A 17,911-nucleotide genomic window follows, 5' to 3' on the forward strand; every position below is an offset into this window, starting at 1 on the left:
CAAGCTCTATGACCACTGTGAGTTTCTTTATGCAGGTCTTTCAGTCTCTCAGCTGAGATTTTTTTCCTCATTACTCCACCCAGCACCATTTCTTTAGTTTCTGATTCCCACAATTCCATATCCTATCTTCTGACTGTGCACACATCCCCAAGAGCCTTGGCTGGGGAATGGGTTTGTGGTTTTGTCCTACCCAACCCTGTACTGCTTTTCTTTTTCTTCTTCCTGCCCACCTCCTCTACTTCTCAAGCCTTGCTATTCCCTACACGTAGGAACTTGAAACCCAAGAGTATGGAAAAGCAACAGAGCAATAGCAGTTGTGCCAAGAACTGGGGTTGCTGCCAAGCTGTTCTCCAGGCCCCATATGCAGTGACCAACTACATGCAGAGATTAGACTGAACTGCCCGTGGGGCCTCACATGCTTGATATTCCCGTTTGCTTCTGTTCATTTTCTTTCTCCTGCTTAAATAAGCCTCTTCCCAAACCTGTAACCAATTCAAATCCAATTCATCCTTGAAGACCCAGGTGAGGTCCAACTTCAAGGAAGCCTCCTCTGACCATTTTAGCCCACAGACATTCCCCCCCACACACAAAACAGGTATCAATCTGTACCATAAAGCATAATCACATACACATTTATACCATTAAATAAATGTTTCCTGTGTATATATTTGATATATTTGATTTTCCAAGGGCAGGAACCATGTCTCACATGTCTTTTAAACCCCTTACTCTTAGTGGGTTAATACTTGTTTAAAAGCGACTGAACCAGTGGGTTTGTTTGTTCGTTTGTTTAGGCTAAGGAAGGATGAGGTAGAAACATGTTGAAATGAAAGAGGATGAATGAACAGATGGGTGCAAAAGAAGCACTGGTTCAAAATTCGGGGAAAAGCTGTAGAAGAAAGGTGCTCAACTAACACGTTTAACTGATTTGCTGCAAGGTTGGAAAAAGACATAGAAGAGAGATGTCAACTGGAAAAATCTGGAAAATGGCATTTCAGCTTGAGGCAGAAGACAGCAGGAGAAAGATGGAGCTACAAAATAAATTCTGCTAAAGCCTAGGGATAGGCCAATTGGATAAAGGGGGTTATTGGGATGACATGGGTAGAGATGTGGTTATGCAGGTGAGCGAATCGGTAGGGCGTGGTATGAAGGGTTGGGTAGATGGATAAAATGATCGAGGGTAGTTAGGCAAGTGGGTTAGCTGACTGGGCGCTGAGTGGGTGGATGGGAGACAGGTAAGTGGGTGGGTGGTTAGGTGTTTAGTTGGGAGGGAATAGGTGTGGGGCGTATTATTTAAGATCCGGCCCCTCCCTCACCTTGACCCGGAAGCGGATGAGCGCTAGCCTCACGCAGTGGCTCAGGCAGGCCGGTGGCAGGAACCAGGCCCGTGGAGGAGGGGTGCCCTTGTTGCCCACGTGTCCCACGATCAGTTGCGCTGTCTGCCGCTCGGCCTGGCACCGACGGCCCCACTCGGCCAGCCGGTCCTTGCCCAGGCCCCCGGGGAACATGACCACCAACTCCAAGCCGTCGCCGCCGGGATAGGCACAAGCCTGACATAGCGCTGACAAGTAGCCCAGCATGGCGTTCCATTGGCCGCCACACACCCAATCCGTCTGGTAGCCGCCATAAAGCCGAGGCAGCGCTGAGCCCGCGTCCACCAGCACCCGGGCCCCGGGCAGCGGAGGGGGCGGCGGCGGCGGCGGCGGGTGCAGCCCGGGGTGCGCCTGGCCGTGATGGTGGAAGTGGTGAGCGGGGTGATGGTGCCGAGTCGGCCCCGCGCCCCCGGAGTAGGCACCCAAGGCAGCGGGCGCGAGCGGCGGTTGCAGAGGCGCGGAGCCCCTGGCGGCGCGTGGAGCCCCGGGCGCTAGGGCTGCCGTAGGCGGCAGCGGGCGATGCTGCTGCTGCTGCTGCTGGCGCGAGACCGTACGCGCGAGTTTGAGGAGGTCCACGGGCACAACAGCCCCGGGACAGCGCTTCTCCAGGAACTCTTGGAAGCCCTGGACGCCCATGCTTCGTCGGTGGGCAGACGAGACGGCGGCTGCGCGAGCAGGCTAGGCGGCGATCTGGGCGCGAAGCTGGGGGCGGGCGCGTGCGCACTCCGCGGGGGGCGAGGGGGCAGGCAAAGGATTCCCGAGGGGCGGGGTGAGCTAGCGAGGGAATAAGGGAGGCGTGGGGAGGAGACCACAGACTGGATTTGGGTGGAGAGGAGTGGTGAGGCCGACCGGACTCTGGAGAGCCTGGGAGGATAAAAGCGATGACGGCCTCTAGTCACTTCTCTCTTATCCCTCTATGGCCGCTCTTCACCGCTTCAAAAGGGGTGAAGCGTTTTACTTCTACCTCCAGGAGCCATGTTACCTCGTCTTCTCTATGGTACACGCTTTCTAGCTGGAGGAGGGGGAGCGGGGCGGGGCATTCTGGGAGTTGTAGTCTCCTCTACGGCCTCGGGATACAGTGTTGGAACAAGATTACCACCCCTGTCAGCCCTTGCATTCACTGGGTCTCAAGGGGAGGGATGTGATATGCGTTTAGGATTTGCACTCCAGCTCTTTGCATCCACCGAGTTGCTTCAGGCTATTTACCGCCTTTCCCAGGAAAAGGAGTTGGGGGAGAGTGATGCATCATGGGAAAGGAAGTAGAGTGGTTTAATTGAATTCAGCTAAAGTATGCTAAAATTCCCCAGGAGGAAGAATTTTCCTTTGGGGGGAGGGAATAATGTGCGTAGCTTTTAATGAATGAGAAAGGACACATATGAAACGTAAAAATAATAACCACCATTTCTGTAACAATCCACTTAACTTTTAGCTACTGTAATTCTTTGAGGAAGTGTTCTTGGCCCCAGTTTATGAATGGTGAAAACTGTATAATTTATTTGCCCAAGGCAATGCAGAGACAAAGTGAAATCGAATATCCATTGTACTCAGGAGCTCTTTGGTCAGGGAGATAAGCACCAACACAAGTTAAACTACAAGTTGTACCTTTCTGGTACTCACTGAGCTACAATGTCCTATGGTTAGGACCTTTGTTTGCAAACATTGTGAATCCATCTGTCGGGGAGCTCTAGAAAAATAGCGGTAAGGGCTCCAATTCCAGACGTACAGAATCATCTTTTGAAAATCTATTCAATATTTTCAGCATTCTCCTTGTTTGATTCAGATATAGCACCAGTCTTCTGGCTGACTGGTGTTTAGGGCACACTGTTTAAACCGGAGGAGGGTAGAAAACAAGATCTATTCTGTTCTGTAACAGTGCGTAGCAGTCAGATCTGGCTTGGAACTTAATAGAAGGTGGGATATAATGGCAGGCCGAGTAAGAACGCAAAAGTTTAGAACTCAAGAATAGTCAAGGTGAATGAAATCTGAGAACAGTGTATTAGGATACAAAAGCTGAAAAATCTTCAAGCTCCATAAAGAAATTTATCATAAAAGACTAGTGGAGATAGAACAAACCAGATTGGCAAAGAATAAGTAGATGTTGAAGCAATGCACATAAATAACTCCTGTGAAAACAAGCAGTGAAAGGAGGGAATAGTGGCTTGAAGGGATGGTGGATGAAAGGAATAGAAGTTTTCTAGTATAATGGACACCTGTTGGATTGTCTACTCAGCCCTCCTTTTCTAGGAATTAACCCTCTCCCCATTTACAAAAACTGTCATGTTAACCATAACCATCGCTGACTGGGTCAAAGGTAGATAACAAATCCAAGCTGGGTCGATCAGAATCTCATTCCCTAGAAATTTGGAATTGGACCAGAGAGATCAGTTTTTCTATAAGTGTAAAACTTGGAAGCTGTCAGTAGTCAATTTTCCCATCAGAGGGACAAAAGTAAAAGATGCTGGTCTGCAGGAAGAGAAAAAACCGCAGACTCTAGAGCAGAGATGGGAGATAGGGAGTCTTCATCGTGTTTAAGACCCAGGTTCTAGATCATTCCTCAGGCATTCTTGCCCTTGGTTTCTCTGAGGCAACCTCATATCCTTACTATTTTTAAGATAGAGTTGGGTTAGAAACTACTCATGACCAAAAAATTATTAATTCAAGAACTGGTACCAGAAATGGGGTGTGGCAAATTATAGACCCTAAACTATGGAGCTGGCAAAGACTGGAGCTCTCCCATATCGTTAATTGGAAGTTGGCATTCTGTGTTATTTGGAAGCGAAGCAGTTGCTTATTGCTCTTGAGCCTCAAAAGCAGAGCAGCCCTGCCTATATCAAGAGTTTAGCAGTTGCTAATGGTTAGATATTCATGGGCTTTGCTGATTTATTGTCTCATTTTAAATGTTCCACTAATTAGGAAACTGGCATCCAGTTTCCAACAAACTGGAACGAGGTTATCTTTATAAGCCACCACAGTATTCCTTGTTCTCCAGCTCCCCCAAATGTGATGATCTCTTCCTCTGTACATGCATTCAGCTGGAATGCAAGGAAGAGAGGGTAAGTGTAACATTCCCAGAGCAGATCGGAAAAGAGAGGCTTCACATCGTTGAACTCAACCTGTTTCCTATCCACGCTCTGAACTGGAGACCTTGAGCATAATGCCAGGGAGAAGGAACCAAGTCTTTAGGTAGAGAGCTAAGAAATAGAAACCCGGGCTTCTCTGGTGGCAGTGGTTGAGAGTCCGCCTGCCGATGCAGGGGACCCGGGTTCGTGCCCCGGTCCGGGAAGATCCCACATGCCGCGGAGCAGCTAGGCCTGTGAGCCGTGGCCGCTGAGCCTGCGCGTCTGGAGCCTGTGCTCCGCAATGGGATAGGCCACAACAGTGAGAGACCCGCGTACCGCAAAAAAAAAAAGGAAGAAAAAGAAATAGAAACCTGCAACAGGGTGATTATTCCCTTTAGCAAATCTGAAGATTCAAAGAGCATAAGTTGACAAGATTCTTGGCACTTGTTATTAGCATTGTGAGTCCCCTCAAATGAAATTAACAGGCAGTCATATGTGTAAGGTCGGATCTTAACAAACGACACTGGGAAACAGAGGAAAGCTTCAAGTGAGCTTTATTAAGGAGCGCTCCCGGGCGAGGTTCACTGATCCGAGAGAATGGGGCCAGAGAAGTCGCACCTGGGCGAGGGTTGGGCAAGATTTTATAGCGGAAGAAGGGAAAGGGGTGTGGTGAATCTGGGAGGGCGCAGGGTATTCCTTATTTGGTGGTCTTTTCGGGTATCCTGGGGGACAGTTAGTCCCGCCCCTCGAAAGGCGGGAAGGCTGGGCCGGGTTCAAAGTCCCCAGGTCAGTTTCTGGAACTGGGTGGTCCGGAGAATTTCGGTCTGATGCAACCTGTGAATCTGATTGTGTTCCCCTGCCTCGGGCCAGTTGGCCTTACAATATGAGGTTTTGTGGAAGTTGTTATCACTAGAAAATCCTATCTAGTGAACAGGGACCATGAGCAGCAGTGATTCTCAAAGTATGGTCCCTGGACCAGCATATCAGCACCTAGGAACTGTTAGAAATGTAAATTCTCGGGACTCACCCCAGATCTCCTGAATCAGAAACTCTGGGGGTGGGGCTAGCAATGTGTGGTTTAAATGGTGTCAAAGATAAACAAAGCCTGACATTAGTTAAAGCAGTGAGGACAGATTTTATTCAATTACTGATAGTAGGGGAAAAAGCAAAGCTCCATTCCCATTTGTACAGAGGTGACTGAGCATTTTAAAGGGAAAAGGAGGGAGGAGGAGCGAGGAGAGGCTCAAGTAGAGTCAGAGAAGTGAAAAATTACAGAGTTGGCCAGCGTAAATGCAGTTAGGCTAGCTGTGTCTGCTAGCTGGCAATTACTTAAGTTAGGATTATATCCTCCCACAGTTACTGGGAGACAGAGGCCCTAGCCTTCCTGATGACTACATTTCAAAGGAATGGTCCTTGAGACACACACTCTGGAGTTGTAGGAGATACATATACATCTCAAAGGGACAGGGGAAGAAGTCATAATTTTAAGCCCTTTTTGGTAAATGCTCTAAGAAAGGGAGGTCAGGGGTCTATTGTCAGGTGTCAGCTAGAGTAAGCTATAAATTCTTTTTACAGCCCGAGCTTTTCCAGATGGAAATTGGGTCATCCCAGAGACTCCGACTTAGGAGGCTAGAAGCCAAGTTTGGTCTAGTCTCTTAGTGTAGGTGTTTGAATGGAGTGTTTGTGTCGAGAGTTTTTGCAGGTCACACTAGTTCTCCAGGTGATTCTAATGCACCCTTACGTTTGAGAATCACTGCTCTTCTAGAGCAGGCCCAAGTACAGACTGGTAAAGCAAAAAGAAGCATCAATAAAATGACTCCCATAAGTTTTTCTATACCCGTAATTTATTTCCTTCCTTCCTATCCAGGTGGAAATGGTGCACACTTGGACCAGTGGTTGATAAAGTTGTGCCCCTCTCCTTTCATAAAAGGGAACTTAGTGGTTAATCTAAATATTTCTCTACTATTGCATGTTAGATCTGTTGGTGGCAGTTAAGTTTATCAGGGAGTGGCAGGATCAAGATGATCCACATTTAGATTGCCACTGAACTGGATGAGGAAGGGGCATGTCCATGCTGTGCCGTTGCTCTGGATACAGTAGTTGCATGTGACTTGCAGTTGTCCATAGATTGTTAGGTGTGGACATTTGTGGAATTGTAGGTATGGGGAAAATGGCATATGTGTTTACGGGGCAGTCAAACGGAGGACTATAGGTAAACGTCTGTTTTGTCTCCCCAGTACCCCTTTTCTACCACTTTCTCTACCTTACCCTCATGGTTGCACCAGGAGCTTATTCTTTATGTACCTTCCCAGAGAATTTGGGATTGGGCTGGAGGAGGAGAGATGAAAAATCCTGGCTGCATTCAAGCACCTGATTTATGTTCCTAAGGCCCATCTGCACTATCGTTGGGTGTTTTGAGACACCACCACCATCTTTATAATAAATCCCTCTTTTTTGTTTAAGCTTGTTCAAATTGGGTTTCTATTACTTACAAACAAGAATCTTAACATATATAGTACAAGAGAAACTTTATGCTAGACATAGGCCATAGAGAGGGAAGAGATAACAGAGGCCAAAGCTCTGAAAGTAGAAGGGGACAGTAGATGTCACAGAATAGTGGTTAAAGTGTGTGCTTTGGAGCTGAGATCTTGGCTCCAATACCATTTCAACTCCTTATTTGCTATATAACTAACAAGTTATTTAACCTCTTGAGCCCTTATTGTATCTATGAAATAGGGACTCATTAATTTATTCAACAGATTTATTTGGTACCTACTACATGCCAGGAATAACGCTGGGCTAGGAGAAAACAGTTTTCAAGGCAGTCAAGGAGCTTAGAAGGGAGATGGTAATGTACTTACCTCAGAAACTTTTGAAGATTAAATGGTATATTAAAGTACTCAGCACAGTAACTGGCACAGTAAGCACCTAATAAATCTTAATTATTAAAATGAAGGCTGGAGAGAAGCATAAAGAAGTTGCATCGAAAATTCATATTGGATTCAATCTTCTGATATCTTCCACCTAAGTAGTAACTAGCTGTTCAGTTTCTGCAAGGGGCCCACTTAGCTTTATCTATTGCCCAAATCCTTGGGGGCTGTTTGAGAGGCTGTAAGCTTATACGGTAATAGTAAATAATTCATTAGAAGGTCTAATAAGGCTGCTATGTTGCTTGTGTTTCTTGAACCAGCAATAATAGCAGCGAGGTCATTTGATTAGTAAAGGAAACAAGGACTGTGGTTCTCAACCCTAGCTAGTTTAATATAATATTAATATATCACCTGGGGAGCTTTTTAAAACAATACTAATTATAGGAATGGGGCCCAGACACTAATTATTTTTAGATTGTGGTAAAATATATATAACAGAAAAATTACCATCTTAACCATTTTTAAGTATACAGTTCAGTAGTGTTAAGTATATTCACATTGCTGTACAACCGGGACACTAATTTTTTTTTTTTTTTTTTTTGCGGTACACGGGCCTCTCACTGTTGTGGCCTCTTCCGTTGCGGAGCACAGGCTCCGGACGCACAGGCTCAGCGGCCATGGCTCACGGGCCTAGCCGCTCCGCGGCATGTGGGAATCTTCCCGGACTGGGGCACGAACCCATGTCCCCTGCATCGGCAGGCGGACTCTCAACCACTGCGCCACCAGGGAAGCCCAGGGACACTAATTTTAAAAAATACCTCCCCAGGTGATTTTAATATGCAGTCAGCGATGAGAACCTCTGAACTGGAATGGAGAAATCTTACAAATTTGTAACATGCATGTGAACTAGTCTTTTCCAGTTCTTCATCTGTTTATCCCAAGGTCCTGCTCCTATTCAGACCATCATCTATGCTTTACTTCATTTCTGTCTTGAGCTCCTGTCTTAAGACCCACCGTCTTTTCCCCAACTCTCCTACTACTTCAGCTCCTTCTAAATTCTTTAGTCACAGACTTAATTCTTTCATCTGATTCTTTTAATCTAGTGCTCATTAATCATGGCACATTTTAAATGGGTTTTATGGTGTTTTATCCCCCAACTTAAACACTTTCATCTCTGAACCTCACTTTACATCATCTGGCACCACTGGGGCCAATACCCAATCTTTCACCAACAGACCTCACGTTGACTCGCAGGTTGGGTTCAGTTTTGTCACATCTCTATGACTGTTTCCTCCTTAGTGATATGTAAGGTCCCTTCAGTAGCTGTTACTATTATTTGAGCAGACCTACTATGTGCCAGGTGCAGTGCTAAGCCCTTTATGTTTTTTCATTTAGTCTCAAAATACCACCAGTGAAGCAGTTATCCTTTTTACAGATAAGGAAATTGAAGCTAAAAATTTAAGTAATTTTCCAAGTTCACAAAGCTAGAATACAAATCCAGGTCTGCTGAACTCCAAGTGGTATCTGTAGCAACTATAATAAGAACCAGGGCCCATTTCCAAACCAGTCTGGTTTCCCAAGTGCAAGTTTATTGTGAAAGTCACTAGAGATGTCTAACAATAAGCACAATTAGCAAATTTGGGACATATCTCATTTAATACAACCACCTCATTTTACAAATGAGAAAATAGAGGTTTGAGGGGTCTGTGAGTCAAAAAACCTGTGTTTGTTCAACTGTGTACCTTGTATCCTCCCTTTAGGGATCACCTAGGAGAGAGTACCTTGGAGTCATTGTCATAAAATCAAGGTAATAGATTTTTAAAAGCACTTTACAAATCCTCATCTAATCTTGAATATTTCTGATAGGCCTCTTATTCTTCCTTCAGGGCTGTTTGCATAAACATATGCATGATTCTTCTACCTAAATTATCAAATGAACAAGGGATCTGACCTCATTTGACAGTTTCCCAAGTCACTGTAGTGTGGTAAATGAAAGATGTGCAACGGAGATTTCCAAATGCACTTTTTTCTGAAGGTGGACCATAAACACTGTCAATATGAAAGGAAATACTCCTTAATAAGTTTACACAAAGGGCACATTTTGAATTCTTGCTTGTACCATAAACATATACTTCTGAAATTATAAAACAAGAACTGGACATAACCTCATGAAAGATATATGCAAAGCGTATATACTAATCATAATAATTAGTTGAAAATGTAGTCTAAATGTATTTTGATTATTATTATTACAGTACATCTGAGAGTCAGTATGGCCTGAGGTTTTTCCCATGAATTTTGGAGTCAGACCTGGGTTTGGATCCAGGCTTCATCATTTACTAGCTATGGTACCTTGGTAAATTCTTTAATCTCTCTGATTCTCAAATTTTCTCTGTAGAGACAGTAACAGATCTAGCTTATAGGATTGTTTTATGAATTTTATCACAAGCCTAACTAACACAGTAGGTACTCAGTAAATCGTAGTGACTGTTCCAATTATGGCTCATTGACAAGTGAGGACAAGGGGTCCAACTCAAAATTTGTTGGAGCTATAAATCAAGAGGTAACACACAGCTTAGTTTGTTCAGCCAACATATCTATAGGACTAAAGTTTTTAAACCTGCTAAATTAGATTTGGTAAATGAAGAACCAGTTTAAGCCAGATGATTGCAGTGACTATGACAGCGTTTTAATAAGATAACATACTCATTTTAACACAGCCTTTATTTTCTGTTTCAAAACAAAATTTCCAGGAAACAAAACAAATGGTTGGATACAAATGAAATAAAAATCACAGTTTCAAAGAACCAAAATCAGACAACTGCTTAAAGGCAGATCACTTGGTTTACCAAAAAAAATAATAAAAGTTAATGTCAAGAAGGATTAAAATTAGGTTTAACAACATTCCATATAATGCTACATTCCCCAATTAAGAAAGGAGAGTTCACATATACAACTAAGTGTTAAGTGTAGAGAAGTGGTTGAAATTCTGCATACTTCATAGTAAATTAATTATGCATGAAAGTTTATTAATTGCATAAACTTCCTGAGTGGCTCCCATGCTACACTAGGTCTACATGCTTAATATTCATATCAAACAAATTACAGCTTTAAGTGATTAAGCATGACAGACCTTGAACAACTGCACTTTCCAATCAGTCACTATTTCTGCTGAGGGTATGTTCTGGACCACAAACCTCAATATGAAATCTTAAATTATAACGGAGAAGAAATGCAACTTAAAAAAAAAACTGGAAGGATGACAAGCACACATTTAGGAATTTTATTTTTCACTGGCACTTTTTTTTTTCTCAAGAGCCCAGTTTCTCCCCTTCTTGCTTGACTTTTGGCCTTTCTGTTAGAGGTTTTTTTAATTAAAAGAAGACCTTCCAGAATGGGAGCTGTTGGTTTATATAATCTTCCAGCTATCTCAGTTGAAAATAACTTAAGTGTAACCTAGTTACTATCCCAGGCCCCTGCCAATGGTGGCTGTCAAGGTCCCTGACCAATGTTTGTGTTCATCCTTCACATACAAAGACTATTTCCAGGGTGACCTGAAAGCATCTGGCTCCATAAAAATTTCATACTAACTTCACTTCAAAGGATTTTACCAAGTTTGAGTGTCACCATTTTACAGTCTGGATTGTTTGTGGGTTTTTTATTTCAATCCCAGAAATTACATTTACCAAGTCAATGACCTTTCCTATGCCCTGCTCCCTTACTGGTTCATCTTCTAAATAAAGGAGGAAAAAACAAGTCCCCAGTAAACTACAAGATTAAAAATGAACAATCTATTCTAGAAAATGGCCTGCACACCACCTCAAATATCTCAAGATTCTTCTAAACCAAACAGAAGATTAAATAACTGAGTCCCAAACTGATGGCAAGTATACCTCAGGAATGTACTTGTACATGAAGCCTGAAATACAGTATTTACTAACATTAAACATGCTGTAGTGTTACACACAGTAAACATGTGAAACAAATAACATGTGGTTTACAAACATTTGCTCAGTTTTCTGGAAAAAACAGAGAATGCATCATTTTCATCACTCAGAGAAGACAGCAAAGAAGAAAGTCAATGCCTCCAATAAACTTTAGAGATTGGATAAACAGTTACGACTAACTACAATTCAACTAAAAGCATATGGCCATTTTAAGGTAATAAAATATCATTGCAAATACCTAGCAGTATGCTAATATGCTGAATGATGGGCCACTGCTGTAATATTTGTCAAATATTTCATTGTGATAGTTAAAGCAGTTTCAACCCATAGCCCTTTAGGCACACAGACAAGAAACGCATCTCTAATAAAAGATACGAAGTTACAGGGCTTCCCTGGTGGCGCAGTGGTTGAAAGTCCGCCTACCGATGCAGGGGAGGCGGGTTTGTGCCCCGGTCCGCGAGGATCTCACGTGCTGCGGAGCGGCTGGGCCCGTGAGCCATGGCCACTGAGCCTGCGCGTCCGGAGCCTGTGCTCCGCAATAGGAGAGGCCACAGCAGCGTGAGGCCTGCGTACCGCAGAAAAAAAGATACGAAGTTACAGGCACCAGATTGTCTAATTTAGGTACTTTCTTATCATTTGTTTATTTTACAACTAACTTCTACAACTAAGTCCTATATTGCCACCAGCTGGATTTATTTCTCTGTTCTCCATCCCTAAATCCCCAAAGTTTATTTCACAGAAGCATGTGGCTCTCATCACTTAAACATAGATTGGTGCCAGAGTGATGGTCCTTCTCATTTCAAACTCATAGTTAGCAGGCCAGATTTATAACCTGAAAGAATACTGAGAATCAAGGCAAAAAAGCAAGTTTCACAGGCAGTGTTTACATGTGTACCCCAAAACAGCACTGAAAAAGAGGTAGATAAACAAATGTAATTGGAGTAGAATTAAATCTGCGGTTCTAAAATGATACATCCCATCATACTGTACATAACACTCCACACTCAATCCAAAAATCACAGCAGAAAAGTGCCTTTTAAACTTTCACAGATAATTTTGCTGTCAAACCATTAGAATTCATGCTTGATATAAAACTGGCAAGAAAAATATGAAAAACGAAATGGATATTTGTTATACTACAGCAAATTGCCTTAGAGATTCAAGACTGCTACAAATATACATAGGGTTATTTTCATTAGATTTACACCAATACTGGTTTCATATTCTTATGATGTTACACCCAACTTCACAAACATAGCAGCAGGTAATTCATGATGAAATGCTCACATTGCCACATATGGAGATACAGTACTATTCATCAGACTTGCACTTTGAGAAGTAAACATGGTGGTTGGACACACAGACTACCCCCAAATAAACTTTACAAGTGGGATGGTTTAGTATAACCTTTTTTTTTTTTCTACAAGAAGGAAAATGGAAAGGACAGGTTTGTGTGTGTGTGTTGGAAATGGGAAGAAGGCCCTTGTTACATAGTAGGCTCTTTGTTAAGTAAGAAGGGAATTTCTGAGCTTTACCTCAAGAGTTAATTATTTCTGAGGGGGGGGGAAGTACCTCAGCAAGGATGAAAACAGCACTATCATATGATTTAGCAAAATTATGAAATAATGCAAAACCCCTAGATAGAAAACTAGCTAATATTTACAAAGTGACTGTAATTGGAATCAAACATTTAAGTAATGGGAAAAAAATAACTTAAAAACCCACAGTGATGTGAATAACACTGTTTTCTTCATTTCTGCACAAACTCACTTTTTTCTGTATTTTTAAACTTATACATGTTACATATACATCATGTATACATATGTTAACCCAACTACTGCAGTCAGCATGGAGACAGCAGTACACTACTCACCATCTTCAAACTTTAGAAGACTACTTTTCTTTCCAGCAAAAAATCTGAAAAGATTCTAAATATTACAAGGCACTGCAAAATTCTGCAGGCAAAAGAATGATGAATTATACATAAAACAGAGGTGGTGGCAAAATGTGGGACATATGATGTAGAGCAGCCATTAATAAATGTAATTGTGCATGTCATCCATGGAGCTTTTTTCATCCTGGGGTACACTGTTTAAAAGGATTGCAACTCGAGAAGAAGGGATCATAAAACCTGCAGTATTTTCACTTTATAGGTTGTAAGTCTCAATGTAATCACACAAAGCTGACTCTAATAATGAAACACAAGCAGTTTTAAAGAATTACGGATTTTAGGCACATTGTTTTTGTACACGTGGAAAATTGCAATGCAAGAATTTGCATTACACTAATGTCCTAAAACCACTTCAACTTGCAAACCAATACTGTAGAAGAAATTTGAAGAATCTGTACATAAGATTTAGAAAGACTCATCCAAACCAGAGTATGTTTTATGAAAAGAAAACTGTGGCTCTTATCAACAGCAATTCTCAAAATGCTGCCCTGGATGCCCCCAAATGATAGCAACAGAATCTTCATGATGCTGAGTGTGATCCTCAGGTAAGTAACATAAGACACATTTGTTTTTTTTGAAAAAGTGTACTGCATGTCACAAAGTAGACTGTGCAAAAAAAGGTACACCCATTAAGTTTTCCTCATTACCTGGCAAGATCACGGGGTAAAATTTTTAGAGGAATATGGAGGAAAATCTGTCAACAGAAATGTTGGGTGATCATCTGGAATGTTGACCAGTAGACAACTCATTACTTAAATGTGTACTAGAAATGACCTTGAAATCTTCAGAGCGAAAACTAAGTATTTTAAACATCTTTATATGTGGTAGTCGATAAATACCATTTTAGAATTCTATTTGGGTTTCACAGACTGAGCATTAGGTAACTCTGTGACCAGCCTTTTAAGATTATTACAGTTAACCTTCTTGAAAACTAAAAGTGTATATTTTGACATTGCCTCCCCTCCTCCTAAAACTGGATAAAACCCAGTAAAGTGCAACTTGACAGTGATCTCTCTCAGATTCTAAAGAGGCTGCCAAAATCATCTGAGATCTAAAAGCATCTAAGATGCTAGATACTAACAAGGAAACTATAACAACTGAAAAAAAGGTAATCCAAAAAAAAAAAAAAAGCTAAGGGCAACTTAAATAGTACCGTTTGAGGGTCTACTATCTACTGCAGGACAATGTATACCCCACATCTCTTAGAACCCTGTAAAGCCAGTGTTTCATGTGTAAGTTTCAAAACCTACAAAACCTACTGTGTCAAGTAAATTTCACTTCAGAAGAATGGACTAATAGAGGTGTAACTTGAATCCTCTTTGTTAGGAACACTAAGATTCCCCCCAAATGAGATTCATATCAGCTGCAATACATCCCTTGCAAAAGAATGCAAGCCAAACCAATGCCTCTCAGATGCTCAAAAACAATGTAGTGTGCACATGAGAAACAAAGAGATAGCTGCTTTGAATTACTATGGAAATCCTAAAGCAGCTACAGTATCTGCAGAATCAAGGAACTGTTACAGTTCTGTTTTTTCCTTTCTCTCCGCCTCACCTAAAACAAGGCTTCACTCCTACTGCTGTGACGACGGGAAGAAAATCACATTAAAAAGGGCTCATGTTCTATATTGGTTGACAAAGTTATTCTAATTTTATATACCAAAACATTTCCTGCAGCAAGTTACCCTGCCTTCTGCGAAAGGTAAACCTAAGATAAACGTGAAGAATCCCATAAGACTCCAGCTGTTGGAGGGTCTCACTTTGCCCATGTTAGGGGAATATAAATAGTTTTTATACCTTTTAAAGAAAAGTCTCATCCAGCTGCAGAGAGCAGCAATAATGGAAAGTGTCCTGGAAATGGAAATGCTCAAGCTGAGCTTATTAAAGCATTCTGAACAGTATTTTTAAAAAATCAAGTATCAAAGAGGATAGGATTTGAAGTGAAAAAACATTTCTGTGTGCAGTGTTCTATGTACAAACTGCACAGTTCTACAGGATGATGAGCTATATCAAATACTACATTGGAAAAAAATATATAGTGGAAAGTAAACTCAAAACGAGGGAAAATATGGCAGAACACAAGAAGGAGAAAGTTTATTATCTTAGGTGTCCTGGAAATAATTCTGAAAAACATCTCCTTTTTCTTCATCTTCTACTCTGATTCACTTGGGACCAGGAGGGATCGCGGATGGATTCTGAACTGATGAAGCTGGAAATGCCTGCAAATTCATCCCCGGCTGGAACAGTCCCCCAGATTGGGTAGGAATTACTACAGACTGTTGTGGTGTTCCTGAAATTCCTACCCACTGTACTGGATACCCTGGCCCCCCCACAGCATTATATTGACAAACATGGGGTATTCCATATGATGATAATGGCCCAGGAAATGAAGGGCGTGAGAATCCTTGTGGCAAGGAGGCTGGGACAACTCCACGGATTTGGGACAGAGAAGAAATCCATGTTGATGTGTAGCCCATAGTAGATGGAGTATTCTAACAAAAAATAAAAACAAAAGATCAGTTTATTTGGTAGATACTTTTACCCATCTGTATTCTTTTTGGCTTACTACTCTCCCATTATTATTCTGAGTGTCTACCATTTTTGGAGTAACGTTCTGTGTGCTAAGCATAGTTATATACCTTATTTCATTTCATCTTCGTAACTGCCCTGCAAGGCAGGCATTTTTAGATGAGGAAACAGAAGCTCAAAATTGATAACACCCATCACCACTTAGCAAGTTAATAGTAAGGTGAGGATTTGAACACAGTTCCAGCTAACTCCAAGACCCCTGCTAAATTTCTGTTCACAGTTTAGTGTCTCCTTTCCTCGTGCTAGCACTACTCTTCAATTTTTACTTCCTTCTGCCAGTCCCAGGCAGTCTCTCATTCAGGGCCACAGACAACAGTAGTCCATCTTACTACATAATTCTTTGGAGAAAGAGGAGCATGATTTAGAGTGGCATAGGGGAAAGCCTGGCATATAGTAGGTGCTCAATAAATGTCACCTCCCTACCTCCTCCTACTCACTATTTAAAGTCTGACATTTCTGTTATATTTTTGGAAATTTAAACTCGACAATTATGTTTTGGGCAGTACTAAGAAAACATATTCCTGCCTGACTCTTCTTATTATATTGTATTGTGATTATGTGTATGTATAGAGATTACTGAAATCTTATGCACATGGGAATAATAAGTCTAAATGGAAGTAAATAATTCTTACTTAAAGGAGAGCTTGGTATCAGTCCCAAATTCTTAGTTCTTCTAAACTGATGGTCAAGCTAAAACACTTTCAACTAAAGTTTCAAACTACAGTTAGGTTAAAGGTTTTTAGCTTGACTCAAGAATGAATGACAAGATCTCTTGAGGTAAAAAAGAAACATTTGAAGTCCAGCAATCCCTTTTTCATATCAGTATTTTTGTTCTGTTAAAGTAAAACTAAATACTTCTGATTTTAAAATAGCACATATAGTATGATCACATTTTTGTAAAGCTATTTCTATGTATTCATATACAGACATAGAAAGATATCTGAAATGTTTATCTAAAGTTAGTGACAACTATTTCTGGGTGGTAGGATTTGAAGGTGGTATTTTAAAATTTTGTACTTTTCTGCATTGATTAAATTCTATAACAAACATTATTATTTTACAAACAGTAACAATGTGATTTTTATTTAAAAAAAATTGGAGATGACATGTTATACTTAATCTTCTCTTGGATATTTAAAAGGCATCTCAGATTCAAATGACCAAAACCAAATGTATGATCTTTCTTCTACCAAAACACACTGCCTGCTCATGTTCCCCTTCTTGATGATTGGTATGCTGGAATGATAGCCAGTTATACCAGCCAGAAACCTTGCCTTGACACCTCCCCTCTGCCAAACATCAGTTCCATCACTAAATCTGGTCCATTTTATCTCTTAAACATTTCTTGTAATCTGTTCACTTCTCTTCATCTCAGCTTCTCTCTCTCTTTTTTTTTTAAATTGAAGTATAGTTATTTAAAAAGTTGTTCAACTTCTCTTTATCGGGCCTACTGTGACTAACTCTTAATTGGTCTACCAACATCTACCCTTATCTTCAATAATCTTTCTTCTTGCTTCAAGCCAGAGTGATCTTTTCAAAAAGCAAATCTGGGGCTTCCCTGGTGGTGCAGTGGTTGAGAGTCTGCCTGCCGATGCAGGGGACACGGGTTCGTGCCCCAGTCTGGGAAGATCCCACATGCCGCAGAGCGGCTGGGCCCGTGAGCCATGGCCACTGAGCCAGCGCGTCCGGAGCCTGTGCTCCGCAATGGGAGAGGCCACAACAGTGAGAGGCCCGCGTACCGCAAAAATAAAAAAAAAAAAAGCAAATCTGATCATGTCAACCCTAGGGCTTCAATGGCTATCCATCTGTCTTAACATAAAGACAAAGTTCCTTGTCATCACCACTTTTAAGACCCTCCTTAGATTCACTGTGCACCAACTCCTCTCTGCTCTCTACACTTCAGCCAAATGGACCTACTTTCAGTCCTTTCATTCTGTTTCCCCATACAGGGGTTTTGTATATGCTGTTCTTTCTGCTTAGAATCATATTCCCTCCCCTTTTCACCTAGTTAACACTTACTCATCCTGCAGATCTCTGCTCAATCATCACTTTCTCAGGGAAGCTTTTCTTGACTTCCCTTTACTAGGTCAAATTTCCCTTACTGTATGGTATCCTATATCTCT

At 41.7% G+C, this 17,911-nt stretch overlaps 2 protein-coding genes and 1 long non-coding RNA gene across 4 annotated transcripts in view; 1 reads left to right on the forward strand and 2 right to left on the reverse strand.

Moving 5' to 3' along the window:
• The window catches only part of FAM120C (family with sequence similarity 120C), a 142,652-nt gene extending 137,887 nt beyond the window's left edge, over positions 1-4,765 (reverse strand). For both annotated transcript variants that reach the window (XM_032619723.1, XM_032619724.1), the window contains exon 1: positions 1,317-4,765. In XM_032619723.1, the coding sequence (XP_032475614.1) occupies positions 1,317-2,009 (693 nt within the window). In that variant the 5' untranslated portion in view covers positions 2,010-4,765. The remainder of the gene's footprint in view (positions 1-1,316) is intronic.
• Positions 4,766-9,040: 4,275 nt separating this feature from the next.
• On the forward strand, positions 9,041-15,498 carry LOC116747484. Its single transcript, XR_004348060.1, has 3 exons — positions 9,041-9,109; positions 13,670-13,745; positions 15,376-15,498. It is a non-coding gene; the product is annotated as an uncharacterized LOC116747484 (long non-coding RNA).
• Positions 15,208-17,911, reverse strand: part of WNK3 (WNK lysine deficient protein kinase 3) — a 154,801-nt gene continuing 152,097 nt past the window's right edge. The window contains exon 23 of the mRNA XM_032619722.1: positions 15,208-15,691. Within this exon, the coding sequence (XP_032475613.1) occupies positions 15,362-15,691 (330 nt within the window). The 3' untranslated portion in view covers positions 15,208-15,361. The remainder of the gene's footprint in view (positions 15,692-17,911) is intronic.

Source organism: Phocoena sinus, chromosome X (assembly GCF_008692025.1).
Source record: "Phocoena sinus isolate mPhoSin1 chromosome X, mPhoSin1.pri, whole genome shotgun sequence".
In the NCBI taxonomy this organism is placed as follows: domain Eukaryota; kingdom Metazoa; phylum Chordata; class Mammalia; order Artiodactyla; family Phocoenidae; genus Phocoena; species Phocoena sinus.